General features: G+C 45.4%; 1 protein-coding gene across 1 annotated transcript; it reads right to left on the bottom strand.

Annotated features, from left to right (window-relative positions):
- Window positions 1-392: 392 nt before the first annotated feature.
- LOC130342559 (uncharacterized) lies at window positions 393-1,373 on the bottom strand. Its single transcript, XM_056554280.1, has 2 exons — window positions 1,206-1,373; window positions 393-1,119 (listed from the first exon to the last, which is right to left on the bottom strand). Exons 1-2 carry the CDS (start codon window positions 1,328-1,330, stop codon window positions 519-521), a joined length of 726 nt encoding a protein of 241 aa, XP_056410255.1. The 5' UTR covers window positions 1,331-1,373; the 3' UTR covers window positions 393-518.
- Between the last annotated feature and the right edge of the window lie 18,484 nt (window positions 1,374-19,857).

The following is a 19,857-nucleotide window of genomic DNA, read 5'->3' as shown; positions in this document are numbered from 1 at the left end:
TTCGCATACTGCCAACTATTTTAAGGAGGTGGATGCAAACAGATACCTCGACTTTAACAGTTGCCATCTTAAATAATGGAAGAAGAACATTCCATTAGGTCAAATGAAAAGAATCCGAAGGAATTGTTCTTCCACACAAAAATACCTACAACAACTAGAGAACCTGGAGGATCGTTTTAAACAAAAAGGGTATCCCAAACCCCTTATACAAGGAGCACGCCAGAGAGTGGACGAATTAGAACAAAGTGCTTGCTTGAAAAATAATAAACAGGGTAATGCAGAGGGGGGTTATAATGATGAATTTGATTCTGTTTTTCTAACTAGGTATTACACTTCACACACCAATATTTTTTTATTATTTTTTTTATTTTTTTTTGTATAGGTAATATCACCAGCTCATATTATTGTGTCATGATTACTGGCACCATATGTAGTCCCCCAGTTATTCTTCTTTAGATGTTTTCCGTGTCCTGTGCAGTATCTCTCCCAGAAGTCCACTTGATGGCCCCCGTGGTGGTCTACACCCCGAAGTCATCAATTTTTACTCTAAGAGAGAGTGTGCAGCTGTTTCTGGAGACGGTCAACAATAACCTCTGCATGGTGGAATAATAGGTCACGATGTTTATCAGGATCAGTAGAAGCATCACCCACTCGATGATTATGATGGGGATTTCACGGATCTCGTCCCAGTCTTCATCATTATGGAATAATTCCTTTAATGTTTCATATCCAAAATAGAAAACTACACAGACAAAAGTCAGGCCACAGCAGGTGCATCTACTATGGTGGATGACTTTTTTTGCTCCTGGTAATTTATACATCTGGATGGACTGCCCAAGGTAGTATAAGGCTTCACATGTAATGGAAATTATCGTGCTGACAAAGTGTATCCTGGGATATTCTTCGGGGGACAATACATGCATAACAGCTGTGGAAAAACAGGAGGCCCACACAATGGCCAGCAGGATCCTCTGGATCAGGACCTGATGACCCCTGAACTCTTCAGTATGCATAACCATATACTTATAAATAAGAAAGGTTAGTACCAAAGTGCCAATGGACGCCCCTATAAATCCAATTCTGAATAATATGCTTTCGGGAAAGACATTTCCCACGTCACTGTGAAGGAAAAGAAACCAATGTTATTATGGATATTTCCTCACTCCCAACCCATGAAATAAGAATCATTTGCTTGTTTATCTTACCTGATGCTCATCAGTGGCGAGGCTGCATGGCCGAGGACGACCGTCATGATGTAGCTGGTGGCAAGCCAGGCCGCACACCAAAACGCCAACAGGAGGGGGACGAACCCCAGTCCTTTTAGCTCCATTTCAGACAAGTAGAAAAAGAAGACGCTAATCTCACTATTCTCACTAATCGCACAGGAACAGACTGAAGGCTCGGGCGGCTGTCAGTGGGATGTCAGGCCTCCAGCTGTCTATGACATCACATGTGACATGTCAGAATGACTGCTTGTTTCTTTGAGCTGCCATGATTTAGTATCTGCTATAGACAGAACCTGATGTTTTTACTATGGACCTTACAGACCTCAGAACCCAAGTAATTAGTGCAGGGGCTCCATTTTGATCATCTCATATTTCACATTATTTGAGTTCCAGGGCTCAGATACATTTGCACCCTCTATAGCAGTGGTCTTCAAGCTGTGAACCCCCAACCGCTGCAGAACCACAACTCCCAGCATGCCCAGACAGCAACTTTGCATAAGGAAATAGTCTAATTAAACTTTTCTTATATATAGAATCCCTGAAATCTCCAATCTCTCCTTTTATTGCTTTATGATCTGTGTTACTTATTTGTAAAAAAACAATGTTTGTGATTGTCTTCCCCCCACACACTTATGGGCTATCTCTTCAAACAACTTTATTTGACCTAAAGCGTATAATTGATTTACATAAATAAGCCCCTTTTCATCCAAAAGAGTGAATCTTTAATTTTAAGGAACTCTTTAAGTGCTTTATTCGACCATAATGAAGTAAAGTCAAAACTCCATGTGATTTAAAAAATAAATTTAAGTTCCCCCCATACTTAATTATCTAGATATGCATGGGTGTAGTGAGTATCCCAGCTTCCAAAATCTCAAAAATATCCTTCATTTTTCAGAGGCTTTTTCAAAAATGAAAGAAGCGATCTGATTGGTTGCTATGGGCAACTCAGAAACTTTTCCTCTGGGCAGGTTTTGATAAATCTCCCTCTATGGGGGAGATTCATCAAGACCAGTGTAGAGGAAGAGTTGTGCAGTTGCCCATAGCAACCAGATTGCTTCTTTCATTTTTCACAATGCCTTTGCAAAATGAAAGAAGCGATCTGATTGGTTGCTATGGGCAACTCAGCATATTTTCCTGGAAAAGTTTCTGAGTTGCCCATAGCAACCAATCAGATTACTTCCTTCATTTTTCAGAGACTTTTTCAAAAATGAAAGAAGCGATCTGATTGGTTGCTATGGGCAACTCAGCAGCTTTCCCCATAGACCACAATGGGCCTACTGGTTTCAATGGGCAAAAAATCAGAGTTAATGCACTAGACACAGTTCTCTATACCATTAACCCCTTCCCGACCTATGACATACCTGTACGTCATGGGTGGCAAGGTGTTCCCGACCCATGACATACAGGTACGTCATGAACATTTTTGCCGCTACTCGCGGCATCCCGCAGCGCCCGGTAAGATGGTGGCTATCACTGATAGCCAGCCATCTTACCATGCGACCACGGGGGGTTTCATCCCCCACCCCCCCCCCCCCCCAGCGATCGCTGCTATCAGCTGGTCAACTCTGACTAGCTAATAGCAGCGTTTCGCTATCAGAATATTTAGCAGCGCGGTGTGTAAGTCCCGATCACGGGGATCGGGACACACACCGCTCTGCTAAGTGTCCCTTACCCATCCCCCGGCATCACTTACCCGACCATGCGGTGTCCCGAGTGGTCCCGTTGCGAGCGACGTCCTCCAGGCGGTCCCGGCGGCGCTGCGTCACGGAGGTGAGTTTCCGGCAGCAGTGCGGCATCTTCATTGGCAGCAGTGAGATCGCCGTAAAGCGATCTCACTGCTGCCTCTGGGAGTTTCAAAACGGCAACTCCCAGCATGCCCAGACAGCCTTTGGCTTTCTGGGCATGCTGGGAGTTGTAGTTTTGTAACATCTGGAGGTCCACAGTTTGGAGACCACTGTATAATGGTCTCCAATCTGTGCTGTTCCAGATGTTGCAAAACTACAACTCCCAGCATGCTCAGTCTGTTCAGGCATGCTGGGAGTTGTAGTTCTCTAACATCTGGAAGAGCATAGATTGGAGACCATTATACAGTGGTCTCCAAACTGTGGACCTCCAGATATTGCAAAACTACAACTCCCAGCATGCCCAGACTGCCCAAGCATGCTGGAAGTTGTAGTTCGGCAACATCTGATCCTTCAGATATTGCCGAACTACAACTTCCAGCATGCTTGGGCAGTCTGGGCATGCTGGGAGTTGTAGTTTTGCAACAACTGGAGGCACACTAGTTGGGAAACATTGTCCGTTTGCTACCTCAGTGCCTCCAGCTGTTTCAATTGTTGCAAAACTATAACTCCCAGCATGCACTGACAGACCATGCATGCTGGGAGTTGTAGTTTTTCAACAGCTGGAGGCACACTGGTTTGGAAACGCTAAGTTTGGTTGCAAAACACTTGAAAGTTTATTACTTAACTTAGTGTTTCCAAACCAGTGTGCCTCCAGCTGTTGCAAAACTACAACTCCCAGCATGCACGGACAGCCAAAGGGCATGCTCGGAGTTTGCAACAGCTGGATGTTTGCCCCCTCCCCCCAATGTGAATGTACAGGGTACACTCACATGGGCGGAGGTTTACAGTGAGTGCTGCAAGTTTGAGATGGCGCAAAATTTGCGCTGCAGCTCAAACTCCCAGCGGCAAACTTGCTGTGAACCTCTGCCCATGTGACTGTACCCTAAAAACACTACACTACACTAACACTAACCTAAAATAAAAAGTAAAAAACACTACATATACACATTATCCCTACACAGCCCCCAAAAAAATGAAAAACGTCTGGTACGCTACTGTTTCCAAAACGGAGCCTCCAGCTGTTGCAAAATAATAACTCCCAGTATTGCCGGACAGCCATTGACTGTCCAGGCATGCTGGGAGTTTTGCAACAGCTGGAGGCACCCTGTTTGGGAATCATTGGCATAGAATACCCCTATGTCCACCCCTATGCAAATCCCTAATTCAGGCCTCAAATGCGCATGGCGCTCTCTCACTTTGGAGCCCTGTTGTATTTCAGGGCAACAGTTTTGGGACACATATGGGGTATTGCCGTACTCGGGAGAAATTGCCTTACAAATTTTGGGGGGCTTTTTCTTCTTTAACCCCTTATGAAAAGGTGAAGTTGGGGTCTACACCAGCATGTTAGTGTAAAAAAATAATTTTTTTACTCTGACATGCTGGTGTTGCCCTATACTTTTCATTTTCACAAGAGGTAAAAGGGGAAAAAAGATCCTCTAAATTTGTAATGCAATTTCTCCCGAGTATGGAGATACCCCATATGTGGGCGCAAAGTGCTCTGGGGGCGCACAACAAGGCTCAGAAGGGAGAGTGCACCATGTACATTTGAGGCGATTTGCACAGGGGTGGCTGATTGTTACAGCAGTTCTCGGAATCAGAATGATAAGTAAAAGCATTCCAGAGTTATTAATGTTTAAAGTGACAGTGGTCAGATTTTCAAAAAATGCCCAGGACCTGAAGGTGAAAATGGGCTGGGTCATGAAGGGGTTAAAGGGGTACTCCGGTGAAAACCTTTTTTTTCTTTTAAATCAACTGGCTCCGGAAAGTTAAACAGATTTGTAAATTACTTCTATTAAAAAATCGTAATCTTTCCTGTACTTATTAGCTGCTGAATACTACAGAGGAAATTATTTTCTTTTTGGAATGCTCTCTGATGACATCACGAGCACAGTGCTCTCTGCTGACGTTATTATAATAATAATAATAATAATGTCTTTATTTATTGTTGTCCTTAGTGGGATTTGAACCCTCTCCAGCTCCACTATATCTTTCTTGTACACTGGTGCTCAGTACTGTACACAGTACTCTATGTGAGGACTGACTAGTGATTTGTACAGCGGTAGCATTATTTCCTTGTCGTCGGCATCTATGCCCCTATTGATGTACCCCATGATTTTATTAGCCTTGGCAGCAGCTGCCCGACACTGGTCACTACAGCTAAGTTTACTGTTACCTAAGGCTCCTAAGTCCTTTTCCATGTCAGTCGTCCTAAGTGTTCTTCCATTTAATACATAATCCCAGCTCGGATTTTTGCATTACCTTACATTTATCAGTGTTGAACCTCATCTGCCACTTCCCAGCCCAAACCTCCAACCTATCCAGATCCATTTGTAACAGTGCACTGTCCTCTATAGTGTTTACCACTTTACAGAGTTTGGTGTCATCTGCAAAGATTGCTACTTTACTATTCAACCCCTCTGCAAGGTCATTCATGAATATATTAAATAGGACAGGACCCAAGACGGACCCCTGTGGTACCCCACTAGTAACAGTCACCCAATCAGAATAAGTACCATTAATAAACACCCTCTGTTTCCTATCATTGAGCCAGTTACTTACCCACTTGCGCACATTCTCCCCCAGCCCAAACCTTCTCATTTTATGCACCAACCTTTTATGTGGAACCGTATCAAATGCTTTGGAAAAATCCAGATATACGACATCCAGCGATTGCCCCTGGTCCAGTCTTGTGCTCACCTCCTCATAAAAGCTGATCAGGTTAGTTTGACAGGATCAATCCCTCATAAATCCATGCTGATACAGGGTCATACATTTATTTTTATCAAGATATTCCAAAATAGCATCTCTTAGGAAACCCTCAAACAATTTACCGAGGTTAAACTAACAAGTCTATAATTCCCGGGGTCACCTTTTGACCCCTTCTTAAATATTGGCACCACATTTGCCATGCGCCAGTCCTGGGGAACAGTCCCTGTCACTATAGAGTCCCTGAATATTAAAAATTGGGGTCTGTCTATTACATTACTTTTTTTTAAATATTTTTTTTATTTTAATATTAAACAATTACAAAAATACATTGTACAAATCCGATAAAACAACATCACCAATCGGAAGAAAAGCAAAAGCCATAGAAGCCAAATCCATACTTGTTTACATCCAAGAGTATGTCTAATCAAATTTGCCCATCTTACCAATAGCTCCCAGCAGTATAAACTCTATCGTACGAGGTACCTTCACAGGGATTTTACTTTCTACCTCTTTTATTACAGATTCCCAGAAAACAGATATCTTCTCACACGACCAAAAACTATGTAAATAGTCCGCCTCTTCCAAACCACATTTAACACACTGTGAAGTGATTCTCACCCCTATCCTATGTAAATGAAGCGCGGAATAGTGGGTCTTGTGTAATATCTTAAATTGTGTAATTTTATGTTCCATATTACGAGAAACCTTGCTTATATTTTGGGCCATAATGTCCCAATCTTCCTCAGACACAGTACCCACTATTCCGGACCATTTGTCTTTAATTCTGTCGATCCCCCTTACTCCAATAATCTTATTTAATTTCTTATACAAAATTGATATTCCTTTTTTTTTTTAAAGTGCTCTATTTGAGTTAGTGCTTCTATGAAATTGTGTTTCTGTGCTACATATATCTCCTTATCTATCGTGTTATGGACTGCATGACTAACTTGCCAATAGTACAGCCAATCGTTATCACTAATATCATACCCCCTTTTTATGTGCTCAAATGAAAAGAGTTGTCCTTTATCAAATAATTGTTCCAGTCGTTTTATACCCTTACTATCCCAAAAAGTTGACTCACACTTCACCAATTCTTTAAATTTATTGTTACCCCATAGGGGTGTGAACCCAAAACTATTTCCTACATGTAATTCTCCCTTTAATCTTTCCCATACTTTCCTATATTTATACAATAACATCGTGTTATTTGACCCACTCTCCTCATAATCATCTCATTCCAACACCTCATATATGTTCACTTTCTCCTTATCTACTACAATCTTCTCCAGATATCTAAAATTTCTCCAATTCACGATTCGTACCAACTGCGCGGCCATGTAATAAACAAAGAAATTGGGCATATCCAATCCCCCCCTATCTCCAGGGGCCATAAAATATCTGTACTTCAGACGAACCCTTTTTCTTCCCCATAACAATCTACCCAGTATCACTTCTATCTTCCGGAACCAGCATTTGCCGATCCACACTGGCGAGGTAGCAAGAAAAAAAAGGATCTGTGGGAGGACCACCATTTTTATTATCGCCATCCTTTCTGACATAGAGAAGGGCATTTTAATCCATACTTCTACTCTCTTCGCTAAACTATTCAAAAGGGGCAGTATATTGTTAATCACAAACCTATCATTCGTGGCTGCTATTTTTACTCCCAGATAATGGAAACATTCATTTTTTTTTAACACGGATAGTCTTCCCACCGTCTCCCCCATATCTTCATCCAGGGGGAGCATAGTAGATTTACTCCAATTTATGTCCAACCCAGATAGAGGGGCAAATGCCTCGAACATCTTAATGATACGATGTATTTTTTCTTGTGGGTTAGTTACTAAAAGGAGGATATCATCTACAAATAACAAGATCTTACTCTTCTCTCCATTTACTCCAAATCCCTCATAAACATCATTATCTCTTATCCAAGCCGCTAAGGGTTCAATATAAATTAAAAATAAAAAGGGTGAGAGGGGGCAGCCCTGCCTTGTTCCTCTACTTAGTTTGAATGGGTAGGAGGGGGTTCCATCTACCACCACACTCGCCTCGGGGTTAGTGTATAGTAGCTGAATATAACTCAAAAACCTCGGGCCCACCCTAACCCTTTTCAAAACTTCCCAGAGGTATTCCCACTCCACCCTGTCAAAAGCTTTAGTAGCATCCAATGACAGAATGGAGCGGGGGCCACGGGATCCACTCTGGATTGCTTCATACACCTGGTGGATATTGTCATGAACCGTTCTTCCTGACCTAAACCCTCCCTGGTCACCGCCCACCACTACCTCCACTACTTTATCCAATCTCCTTGCCAGTGCTTTCGCTATTATCTTTATATCTGTATTAAGCAAGGAGATATGAGCCCAAATCCAAGGGATCCTTATCTTTTTTCCTAATGAGTCTAATATTAGCCTCACACATAGATTTAGGGAGAACCCCCCCCCCCCTCCAGGATTCATTAATGATACCCAGCAGTTTTGGAAGCAGCAGGATTGAGTATATTCTATATATCTAGAAAGGAATGCCGTCAGACCCAGGGGATGTATTCCCTTGGATTGATGCCAATGCCTCCTCCAATTCCTGGAGGGAGATTGGGTCATCCAGGGAGTCCCTGACATCCTCTGTCAAACTCGGAATATTAATTCCCCTCAAGAATTCCGCTACCTCCGCCCTATTAATATCCCTGCCCATATAGAGATTGGAGAAAAAAGAGCCAACCATTTGGGCTATTTCTTCTCTATCTGTGGTTATGCTGCCATCCTCCCTCCTCAGAGCCATAATACCACGTTCGTCGCCTTGATTTTTAAGTAATCTTGACAGTGTCTTATTTGGTTTCCCTTTCTCAAAGAAATTAAATTGCCCACTGAAGAATAGTTTATTTTGTGCCTTTTTAAGTAGATATTCTTTATATTCCTCTTGAGCTGCCTTCAGTTCTAACAGCTGTTCCCCCCACTATCCTCTTCTATCCCTGCTTCTAATGTTGCCACTTTACTATTCAGTACTGATTCTTCCTGTGAGAATTCCTTTTTTTTTTTTATTGATTCGCCCTATATATAGACCCCTCAAGTATGCCTTCATAGTATCCCATACCACCTGAGGGTTTGCGGACTTATGATTAATCTCCCAGAATGCCTCTATTTCCTGTCTAAACCAGTCCTGGTCACCCACTAATTCAATCCAGTGGGGGTTGAGCCGAAAGCCCAACCTTTTCCCACCCATTACCTTACCTCCAATTTCCACCACCACTGGGCAATGGTCCGATAGGGTTTTAGCTTTATACTGCACCCTGCTGGTCCAGGTCATTGCATTCTTATCACACAGGCATAAGTCAATTCGGGAAGCGGTGTTATATGAGGTACTAAAACATGAGTACTGTCTTACTCCTGGGTTTAGTTTCCGCCACCCATCAACCCAATTCATCTCTCCACAGTATCTCGCCAATGCTGTTTCGTTCCCCCCTACATTCCTACCTAATTTGTATCTGTCCATACTAGGGTCTATTACATTGTTCAAATCTCCAACTATCCATAATGCCGAATGTGTCTTACTTTCGCTATAGCTCACGAGGTCCCTCAGAACATCCACTCTAAAAGATGGAGGAATATAAACAAAAGCCAAGATGACTGCCCTATCTTCCCATATTCCATAAAGAAATACATATCGACCATACTTATCTACCTTTGCATTCTTAGTCTCGAATGGTACCCTCCTGTGAACATATACTGATACTCCCATGGAGTAGGAAGAGAGTCTGGAGTGGTATTCTTCTTTGGCCCACTTCCTTGGAAGTATCTGCTCATCTCTTGACCTATGGGTCTCAACTAAACATATGATCGCAGGAAGGCACCTCCGAATATAATCGAAGACTGCACACTTTTTAATTCTATCCGACATACCTCGTATGTTCCAGGCTAATAATTTAAGCATAGATATATTTGCCTAAGAGAAAAAAGAAAAGAGAGAAGAAGAAGAGAGAGAAAAAAAAAACACTCTTTTGATCATCCCGTGCCATCCCTCCCTCCTTTCCCTTATCCTTCCCCCCCCGCACCCCCCCTCTCCCCATAATGCACCGTACTTCTACTATGCACTCCTATCCTAGTGACACCCCAGAGAACCCCCCAACCCCTCCCCCCTCCCCCCCGAGACGTAACATTATTACTCAACTAATACTTCCAACCCCTAATGCCACAGTAGTGCCTTATATTAGATGCCTTATTTATCCATCCAATCTGAGACTTCTTGTGGGGTTCCAAATATTGTTACCTTTCCCTTATGCTCAACCCGGAGTCTCGTTGGAAACAGCAGAGAGAAGGGCACCCCTGCGTTCTTTAGCCGCCTTTTTATCTCCCGAAAGGATGCCCTTTTCCTCTGGGTCTCCCAAGAGAAATCCGGATATAGAAAAATATTCTGTCCATTATACTGTAGGTCCCTCATCTCTCTTGCCCTCCTAAGGATAGTATCCCTGTCCTGGGAGGTATATAACTTAATTAGGATTGTCCTAGGGGGACCCCCCAGAGGGGGAATACGCCTTGGCACCGATGAGCTCGTTCAATCCCAAACATTGGAGTAAGATGCCCTTCCCCTATCCCCTCCTTCAACCACCTACTAAGAAACTGTATGGCAGAGTCCCCCCCCCCCTCCACCCCCTCAGGAAACCCCACCATCCCATCAGGAAACCCCACCATCCTTATATTACAACGTCTGGATCTATCCTCAAGGTCAGTGAGCTTATCTTTAACAGATGTCCTCTCCTTTTTCAAGTCATTAACCTCCTCCTCCAAAACCTTAATCCTATTTTCTGTTTTAGGGGCTTCTTCCTCCAGTCTGGAAATCCTATCTCTCATTTTAGTCATATCGTGTCTTATCAGAGATACCTCGGTAGATACCACACCTAATTGTTTATTTATCTCCTCAATTGCACAATTAGATTTTTTCACCCCTCCCAAGATCTCCTCCAACATCTGTGTTCCCACAGGGGGCACAGACTGCCCTTCCTCAGTTTCTTCCACCGCCAAGACCGAGTACCTAGAGCCTGTTTTACTAGGGGAGAGATCCTTCTGGGTTCTAGTTTTTATACCCAAAGCTGGAGACTTCCATATTTTATCCAATTTACCCATAGCCCCCTTATCTTTTTGTGGCGAGCTACCCCCTGATCTTCTGGGGTTCACCTTAGGGGCCATTTCACCCACTATTTCTCTTCACTTTATATTTGTGGGGTGTATGTATCACTACGGGGATATCACGGACCAACTTAGCAACTTTATACACCATAGGCCCCTCCCACTCGAGAATTTAAATCCCGTTATTTACAGCATACAAAAGTAAGAATTCACAGTCCCATATGGCTCTGGGGAGCGCTTAAAACCTAGGGTATCACACCCTGATCCAGAAATATCCACCACCAAATATAGCATACTAATATGCAACTACGGAATCATTAGCGTATTCACGCTCCCCCTGGTAGACAGTGCAATCACCCCCCAGAGTCACTGATCTTATTGGGTCCAGGGAGGGGTCCAATTTCATGAGAGAGGAATTCTGCTAAGACCAAGTTGTTCAATTTAGTCCATGAGTCCCGGTTTCTCCAAATCGCTAGGAGGAGTGACCAGGCAGAGAGTCAGGCATCCAATATTGTCCATTCCACATGGGGCCAGTGCAAGAGGCTGCTTCTGTTCAGAATATTGCCGGGGTATTAATCAATAGTTTCACCGGCTTCTGCACTGTTAGATATTCATCACATGTAAAGTCTGATCGTTTTACTCAGCTCCACTCTCCATCCACAAGAAAGGGTCTGGGCCAGTCTATTCAAATCCCAGCAAGGAGTAGCGGAGTTCCACACATGCCCCTCAACACCTCCGCGTCTGTCTATTACATTACTTAATTCCTTTAGAACATGGGGGTGAATGCCATCTGGACCTGGTGATTTGTCTATTTTGATTTTTTGTAGGTGGCACTGTACTTCTTCCTGGGTTAGACAGGTGACCTGTACTGGGGAGCTTACCTTATCACACTGTATTTCCCCTGGCATTTCATTTTCCTCAGTGAATACAGTGGAGAAGAATTTTAGTATATTTGCTTTTTCCTGATCCCCGTTTATAATTTCTTCCTCATCATTTTTTAAAGGGCCAACACTTTCATTTTTGACCTTTTTGCTATTTATATAATTAAAGAACATTTTGGTGTTAGTCATACTCTCTTTGGCAATGAGTCTTTCTGTCTCTATTTTTGCGGCTTTTATCTGTTTTTTACATATTTCACATTTTTCTCTATAGCTTTTTAATGCTTCTTCACTGCTGTCCTGTTTTAGTAACTGAAATGCTTTATTTTAGTCATTTATTGCCCCCTTAACATTTTTATTCATCCATATTGGTTTTCTTTTATTTCTGACCCTTTTATTCCTATAAAGTATATACATCTTACAGTGAAAATTTAAGATATTTTTAAAAGTCTCCCATTTAGTGTCAGTATTGTTATTTTTGAGGACATTATCCCATTTTATATTGTTATGGGCTTCTCTGAGTTGATCGAACTTTGCTTTTCGAAAGTTCATTGTTTTTGTGGCCCCTCGAGAGATTCCCTTATTGAAGAACAAGTTATAATGTATTACATTATGATCACTATTTCCTCGGTGTCCATCTACTTGCACATTAATTACTCTGCCAGTTTCAGTACGTTGGTAAATATTAAGTCTAGTAGGGCGCCCCCTCTGGTCAGGCCCTGCACCATTTGGGACAGATAATGGTCTTTAGCTATAGTCAGAAATCTGTTTCCTTTAAAGTCGAAGTCTGCCCAGTTCTCCATGAACCCAAACCCCTCCTTCCTACACCAGCTTCTGAGCCACTTGTTTACCTCCCTTATCTCCCGCAGCCTCTCTGGTACGGCTCGTGGTACAGGTAATATTTCAGAAAATACTACCTTGGAGGTCCTTGCCTTAAGCTTGCAGCCTAAGTCCCTGAAATCATTTTTAAGGACACTCCATCTACCTCTTACTTTGTCATTGGTGCCAATATGTACCATGACTGCTGGGTCTTCTCCAGCCCCACCCAGCAACCTGTCAACCCGATCCGCGATGTGCCGAACTCGAGCGCCAGGAAGACAACATACTGTTCGGCTATCCCGGTCTTTGTGACAGATCACCCTGTCTGTCCCCCTAATAATTGAGTCCCCCACTACCAGTACCTGTCTGGCCTGCCCTGCTCTCCTCCCTCCCTCCTTACTGGAGCAGACACCCCCCTGGCGGTCAGAGGCAGAGTCCTGCTGCAGTACCGCTAGCTCTGAAATGACATCCCCCTCATCTGCCAACTGGGCAAACTTGTTGGGGTGTGCCAGTTCCGGACTAGCCTCCCTGACACTTTTCCCTCTACCCCGTTTTCTAACTGTAACCCAGCTAACTGCCTGACTGTCCTGCCCCTCCGTCCCACTATCCATCCCCACCTCGACCGCAGAGAGTACCTGCTCAGTGAGCAGGAGACTACTCTGCGGGTTGTCAATGCATCTCAGTGTTGCCAGTTGCTCCTCTAGATCCAGGATCTGGGCTTCTAAATGAGCAACTCGCACACATCTCGCACAACAATATGCACCCTCAAACTGTTGTTCAAGGATTGCATACATTGCGCAAGATGCACACTGGACTGCCTTTTCCAACATGGAGGTCATACTAGATTTGGGGATTGCAAAAATTAACAGAAAAGAAAAAAAAATCAAATATTTCAATTTAAACTTCCTGAATTTAAAGTCCCTTAATTTTAAGTCCCCTCACTTTTATACTCACTCACTTCTATGCTTCACACTCTTGTATACAGACAAACAGTCGCTAGCTCAACATAGTGTATTTGCTTTATATTTATCACAACCACAACCACCTCTCTTCCACTGCCTGGAAGTGAAACTTTTTTTTTTTTTTTTTCATTTACACATCCAAATTTAACGAAAAGTCGTAAAAGACCTGTGGGGTGTTAAGGCTCACTGGACCCCTTGGTACGTGGCTTGAGGGGTGTAGTTTCCAAAATGGTATGCCATGTGGGGGTTTTCTGCTCTTCTGGCACCATAGGGGCTTCCAAAATGTGACATGCCCCCCAAAAACCATTTCAGCAAAAATTCACTCTCCAAAATCCCATTGTTGCTCCTTCCCTTCTGAGCCCTCTACTGCACCAGCCGAACACTTTACATACACATATGAGGTATTTCCTTACTCTAGAGAAATTGGGTTACAAATTTTGGGGGTCTTTTTCTCCTATTACCCCTTGTAAAAATTCAAAAACTGGGTCTACAAGAACATGCGAGTGTAAAAAATGGAGATTTTGAATTTCCTCCTTCACTTTGCTGCTATTCCTGTGAAACATCTAAAGGGTTAACACACTTACCCAAATGTCATTTTGCATACTTTGAGGGGTGCAGTTTTTATAATGTGGTCATTTGTGGGGTATTTCTAATATGAAGGCCCTTCAAATCCACTTCAAAACTGAACTGGTCCCTGAAAAATTCCAATTTAGAAAATGTTGAGAAAAATTGGAAAAGTGCTGCTGAACTTTGAAGCCCTCTGATATCTTCTAAAACTTAAAACCTGTCAACTTTATGATGAAAATATAAAGTAGACATATTGTATCTGTGAATCAATATATAATTTATTTGGAATGTCTGTTTTTGTTACAAGCAGAGAGCTTCAAAGTTAGAAAAATGCTAAATTTTCAATTTTTTCATCAAATTTGGGAATTTTTCACCAAGAAATGATGCAAGCCTCAACAAAAATTTACCACTAACATGAAGTAGAATATGTCACGAAAAAACAATCTCAGAATCAGAATGAAAAGTAAAAGTATCCCAGAGTTATTAATGCTTAAAATGACAGTGGTCAGATGTGCAAAAATGGCTCGGTCCTTAAGGTGAAAATGGGCTGGTTCCTTAAGGGGTTAAACCTCTCTGGCATTTGACAGATCTTTGGAACAGTGGGCTGTGCAAATGAAATTTTCATTTTTCTTTTGGCAGACCACTGCTCAAAAAAATCTATCAGACACCTGTGAGATGTAAATGCTCACTGCACTTCTTATTAGGGGTGTAGTTTCCATGATGGGGTCACATGTGTGTGTGTGTGTGTGTGTGTGTGTGTGTGGGGGGGGGGGGGGGGGGGGGGTTCACTGTTCTGGCACCATGGAGGCCTAAACGCACATGGCCTTCAATTTCAGCCAGATTCTCTCTCCAAAAGCCCAATGGTGCTCCTTCTCTTCTGAGCCCTGTAGTTCACCTGCAGAGCACTTTACATCCACATAAGGGGTATTTTCTGACTCACAAGAGATGGGGTTACAAATTTCGCTGGGCTTTTTTTCCTATTGCCCCTTGTGAAAATGATAAAATTGGGGTAACAATAGCATTTTAGGGAAAAAAATATACATTTTTTTATTTTCACCTCCAACTTTAACTAAAATTTGTCAAACACCTGTGGGATGTTAAGGCTCACTATACCCCTTGTTACTTTACGTGAGGGGTGTAGTTTTCTAAATGGGGGTCACATATGGGTGTTTTTTATGTTTATGTCAGAACTGCTGTAACTACCAGCCACCCCTGTGCAAATCACCAATTTAGGCCTCAAATGTATATGGTACACTCTGTTTACACTAACATGCTGGTGTAGACCCAAAATTTACCTTTTCTTAAGGGGTAAAAGAAGAGAAAAAAAATTTGTAACCAAAAACTGTTGCCTTGAAATATGAGAGGGCTCCAAAGTGAAAAAGCACCATGTGCATTTGAGGCCTAAATTAGGGATTTGCATCCACCACCAAATTACCCTACAGCAGTGCTTTCCAAATAGGGTGTCTCCAGCTGTTGCACTACTTCCTGTTCAGGGTGTGGTTGTGTGATCGTCAGCTCCAGGAGAACCAGAGAACCAGAGAGCAGCAGGATTTTCACCAGCCCTCCCCCCCCCCCCCCCCCAGGTTTGTGGCAGCCTTCGGGGAAGGGCTTCCCTGCATGAACCCCAACGTCCCCATCTCCCTTACCAGGCCGGCGGGAGGTGGAGGTGACATTGCAACGGCCAACTCCCAGGATGGGGTACGGAGATCCTCCAGGATCCGCAGGAATGCAGAACCAACTCCACCGTCCATATCTGGAAGCCGCAAGGCTGCAAGGAAGGCTACAAGCAAGGCTGCAGGTAAAGACCTGCATGAAGGTGAGGAGTTGAGGAGAAACATGGTGAGGCAAGGTACCTCTGAACCCCAGCAATGGGGGGCATTGGGTCCCAGGGAGTCTTTGGCCACTTTTGGGTCCCGACTCCAAGCAAAAATGGCGGAGTATGAGCGTCTTGGCAAAATTCTTCGTGGGCTAAGAGAGGACTTAAAATTTGCCCGTTACCAGGCTGATTACACCTCAAAAAATCCAAGGCCAGTGTATTCGGCTAAAGTGCGCACCCTGAAAAAAGAGGTTGAGGAGGTAGAAAGGGTGAGGATGGAGATCATGGAAGGGGCTGGTATCTTCAGAGAAAAACTCTGCAATGAAAGTCGGTTCAGAGGCCAGCAGAACCCAGAAAGAGAGGAGGAGGTCAGTCACAGCGAAAGCAGTGCAGAGGAGGATGGTGTGGAGGTGGATGGTGGAGGAGAAAGAGAGAACAGTGCTGAGGAGGACAGTGTGGAGGAAGATGGTGGTGGAGAAAGAGAGGACAGTGCTGAGGAAGGTGCTAAAGAGAAGCAAGATGGTGGTGCAGAGGAGAGTGAAATGGAGGAGGACACAACCCAGAGTTCATACATAAATCCTGCTCAGGTAGCCCTGCCTGTAACGTCAGATGACAGCAGTGACGACAGCGGCAGCAGCAATGGGTTAATTGGTGGTGGATTGCTGAAGGCGATTGTGCTCCAAGAGTCACCTACCCATTTTGAGAACTTCTCATTTGGAAATGACTTAGGCCCAGATACTGAGGTGAAGGGCAAGAGGAAGAGGAGAAATAAAAGGAAAAAAGGAGAGGTCACCAGACTTGTTTATTCTTCTCTCCAGCAGTCTGGGCCATCTGAAAAGGTGGTTCAGGCTGGTGGGCCCCCCAGTCTGCCCGACCCCGCTTTTGCTGTAAAGCGGGGCCAGAATGGGGGGTACATGGTGGATAAGGTTTCTAAGATGGCTGCAGATGCCAAGGAGCCCGCCTGTCCAGCCGGTAGGGAAGGGCAGAACAGGCTTAAGGTGGGCGACTCCGATGCTGCAGGACCACCCCAGGTGGGCAGGGGGCGTGTCCTAGTGCCGGAGCTTGGTGATGTTGCTGTCTGCTCGGGGGGCGGTCCCCCGAGCGATCTGGGCGTAGCAGGGCACTCCTCTGTGAGGGGGGGGGAGTGTCCATGCGTCTGGATTGGTAGAAAAGCCCGGGCGGTCGGGTGAGGTGGCTCCTGAAGGTTGCACTGACGCTGTGGGGAATCCCTACACGTCGGCTGCTGTAGGAGGGGTGGGGGTGCGTCCGGAGGGACAGCTCCCACCCAGTGTGAAGCAGTTCTCACTGGGAACATCATCGGCGTTGAAGGAAGTGTCATCACTGGAACTGGAAGTAACATCGCCAGAACCGAAAAAGCGGTCATCGGGGGCGGGACCAGCAGCACAAACCCCCGTGGCATACGCAAATAACCCGGCTAGCTCAGGAAAGTTTAGCCAGGATAATAGTGTGAAAGGGAAGAGTGCAAAAGAGAGTGAAAATTTTGGTGATGGTATGTTGCATGAAAATGTTAGCAGTGTGCAAGAGTGGGGCATTAGAGGTGTACTAGAGAGGGGTGCTAGCGGTGTGCAAGAGAGGGGTGCTAGCGGTGTGCAAGAGAGGTGTGCTAGCGGTGTGCAAGAGAGGGGTGCTAGCGGTGTGCGAGAGAGGGGTGCTAGCGGTGTGCAAGAGAGGGGTGCTAGCGGTGTGCGAGAGAGGGGTGCTAGCGGTGTGCAAGAAAGGGATGCTAGCGGTGTGCGAGAGAGGGGTGCTAGAGGTGTACAAGAGAGGGATGCTATCGGTGTGCAAGAGAAGAGTGCTGGAGGCAGGCAAAGGGATGTCACTGGATCAGTAAAGAGTACTGAGGAAGTATGGGCTGGTTCGGCTGCCCCCCTGGTGGTGACTGCTAGAAGCTATGCCAGCGTCGCTGCCGGGGAATCAAGAGGGTCTCCGTCTCCATCTGGTTCTGGGGGTCACTTGCAGCGGCGCCTCCTGGAGGCTCTGCGTAAGGGTGATAGGTCAATTGAGGTAGAAGGGAGGGGTTCGGTTGACCTGTCTTTTTGGATAGAGAGGCATGGTCTGGGTGCCTTCCAAGAACAGAATGGGGAGGTGATGTGGTCCCTCCCGACTCCCGGGTAGGATAGTAACCGTAGGAATGTGGCCCGTCTGATTTGGAGGGGTAAAGATGCGTGCCCACCCCGGGCAAGGGTGGTTGAGCTCCTCCTTCAGATGGAGTTCAGGGCGAGTGACATCTTTGCCCTGATTCACCCCTATGGTTCTTCTGAGTTCGACATCAGCTTTGTTCGGCCAGAGGGTCTTGAACTTTTCTGGTCGAATTACGACATGGTGAAGAACGAGCCCGGCTGGCGGGATTTCGCTGTAAAAGCGATATCCCGGCAGAACCAAACCAAGAGAGTGACCGTTTTGACCCGTAACGAGTCGCTCTCTTGCTACGACATCATGACCTGGCTCGGTCGTTATGGGGATGTGACGGACATGCCCAAGAAAAATCTTGATGAGCACGGGATCTGGTCTGGGGCCTGGACGTTTTCCGTCAAACTTAGGCGTTCAGGGAGCACAGTTGCCCACATCCCATCGGCAGCCTTACTCGGACGTGACAGAATCCAAGTCTTCTACCAGGGGCAGCCTAAAGTCTGCCACAGGTGTGGTAGTCCTACCCATTTTAGCGCAGCCTGCACTGTGCAGGTTTGCGCTTTGTGTGGTGGGGCTGGTCATTTGGCTGCATCCTGTGGGCAGATCCGGTGTCATCTGTGTGGTGTCCTAGGACACCCTTTCAAGCGTTGCCCCAGCGCCTTTTCCCGTTTGGTGGCCGCTCCAGCTGGGGAGAGCTTTAGGGTTGCCCCGGCTGGGGAGGGTACGGGCATGGGTGAAGGAGCAAAAGGGTTAATGAAGAGCAAGAAGGGGCCTGCCAAACTAAGGCGAGAGGAAAACCGCAGAAGGAGCAGGGAGCTGGAGAGTTCTCAGGTGGCGGGGGTAGCTCCTGGCCCTGCTCCTGTCACTAGCCCAGATGTTGCTGAGACCCTGGGGGATGATGTGTTGGATGAGGAGATTAGGAGGATTCGCGAAGAGGAAGGCAAAGAGGCTGATCTTTCTGATTCCTCCCACTATAAAAGTGTGGATGAGGAGGGGAGGGAAAGGCCGAAAAAAGACAAGGGCAAAAAAGTTGTAAAGGGGAAGTCTCAGTCCTCTATTTCAGGTGCTAAAGGCCAGGTCCTAAAAGGAAGCTTACCTGCCCCCCTTCTGATTGACCTATCGAACAGGTACCTTGTCCTTGATACCATCTCCTCCCCCTCATTGGAGGGGGGTGGCGAGGATGGGGTGCCTGAGGGATTGGAGCCTCCAGGGGGAACTGGGTCCTGTCCTGTTGAGGCATCTTCCTCGGAGGGCAGGGCTAACTCAGGGCCAGATGGAGATGGGAGCCAGATGGATCAGTCTGAGTCAAAAAAGAGATCTAAAGAAAGTAAGAATGCTCCTTCTTCTTCAGGGGATGAGGCGGTGAAGAAGAAGGGCAAGAAAAAATAATGGGTAAGGCCGTCTAACTCAATTACCCAGGATGGCAGCACTCACCCCATTGACGCTGGCATCTATTAATTGTGCCAGTATAAAGTCTGATACGGCTAGATTCGCAGCCTTTGATTTTCTCGGCCGTGTTGAAGCCGACATTTTCTTTTTACAGGAGAACAGGTTGTCAGATCTAGCCTCTCTGGTGAAAGCCAGAAGAGAGTGGAGGCGCGGCCCCTCCCACTGGTCGCTTGTGGCTGAGCCGTATAGTGGGGTGGCGGTCCTTTTTACCGCTCCGGTCGAATGCAGACGGGTCATTGAGTTAGAAATGGGGAGGTGCCTGATCTTAGATGTCTTCATGAAGGGACAAGAGCTCCGGCTCATTAACATCTAC

This window comes from Hyla sarda, unplaced genomic scaffold (genome assembly GCF_029499605.1).
Source record: "Hyla sarda isolate aHylSar1 unplaced genomic scaffold, aHylSar1.hap1 scaffold_652, whole genome shotgun sequence".
In the NCBI taxonomy this organism is placed as follows: Eukaryota; Metazoa; Chordata; class Amphibia; order Anura; family Hylidae; genus Hyla; species Hyla sarda.
This window is presented reverse-complemented; position numbering and strand designations above follow the sequence as displayed.

Excerpts from the sequence above, each read along its gene's own strand:
- LOC130342559 (XM_056554280.1), bottom strand. The coding sequence starts at position 1,330 with ATGGAGCTAAAAGGACTGGGGTTCGTCCCCCTCCTGTTGGCGTTTTGG. Across the intron at positions 1,120-1,205 it reads TCGCCACTGATGAGCATCAG|TGACGTGGGAAATGTCTTTC; the intron begins GTAAGATAAACA and ends TTTCCTTCACAG.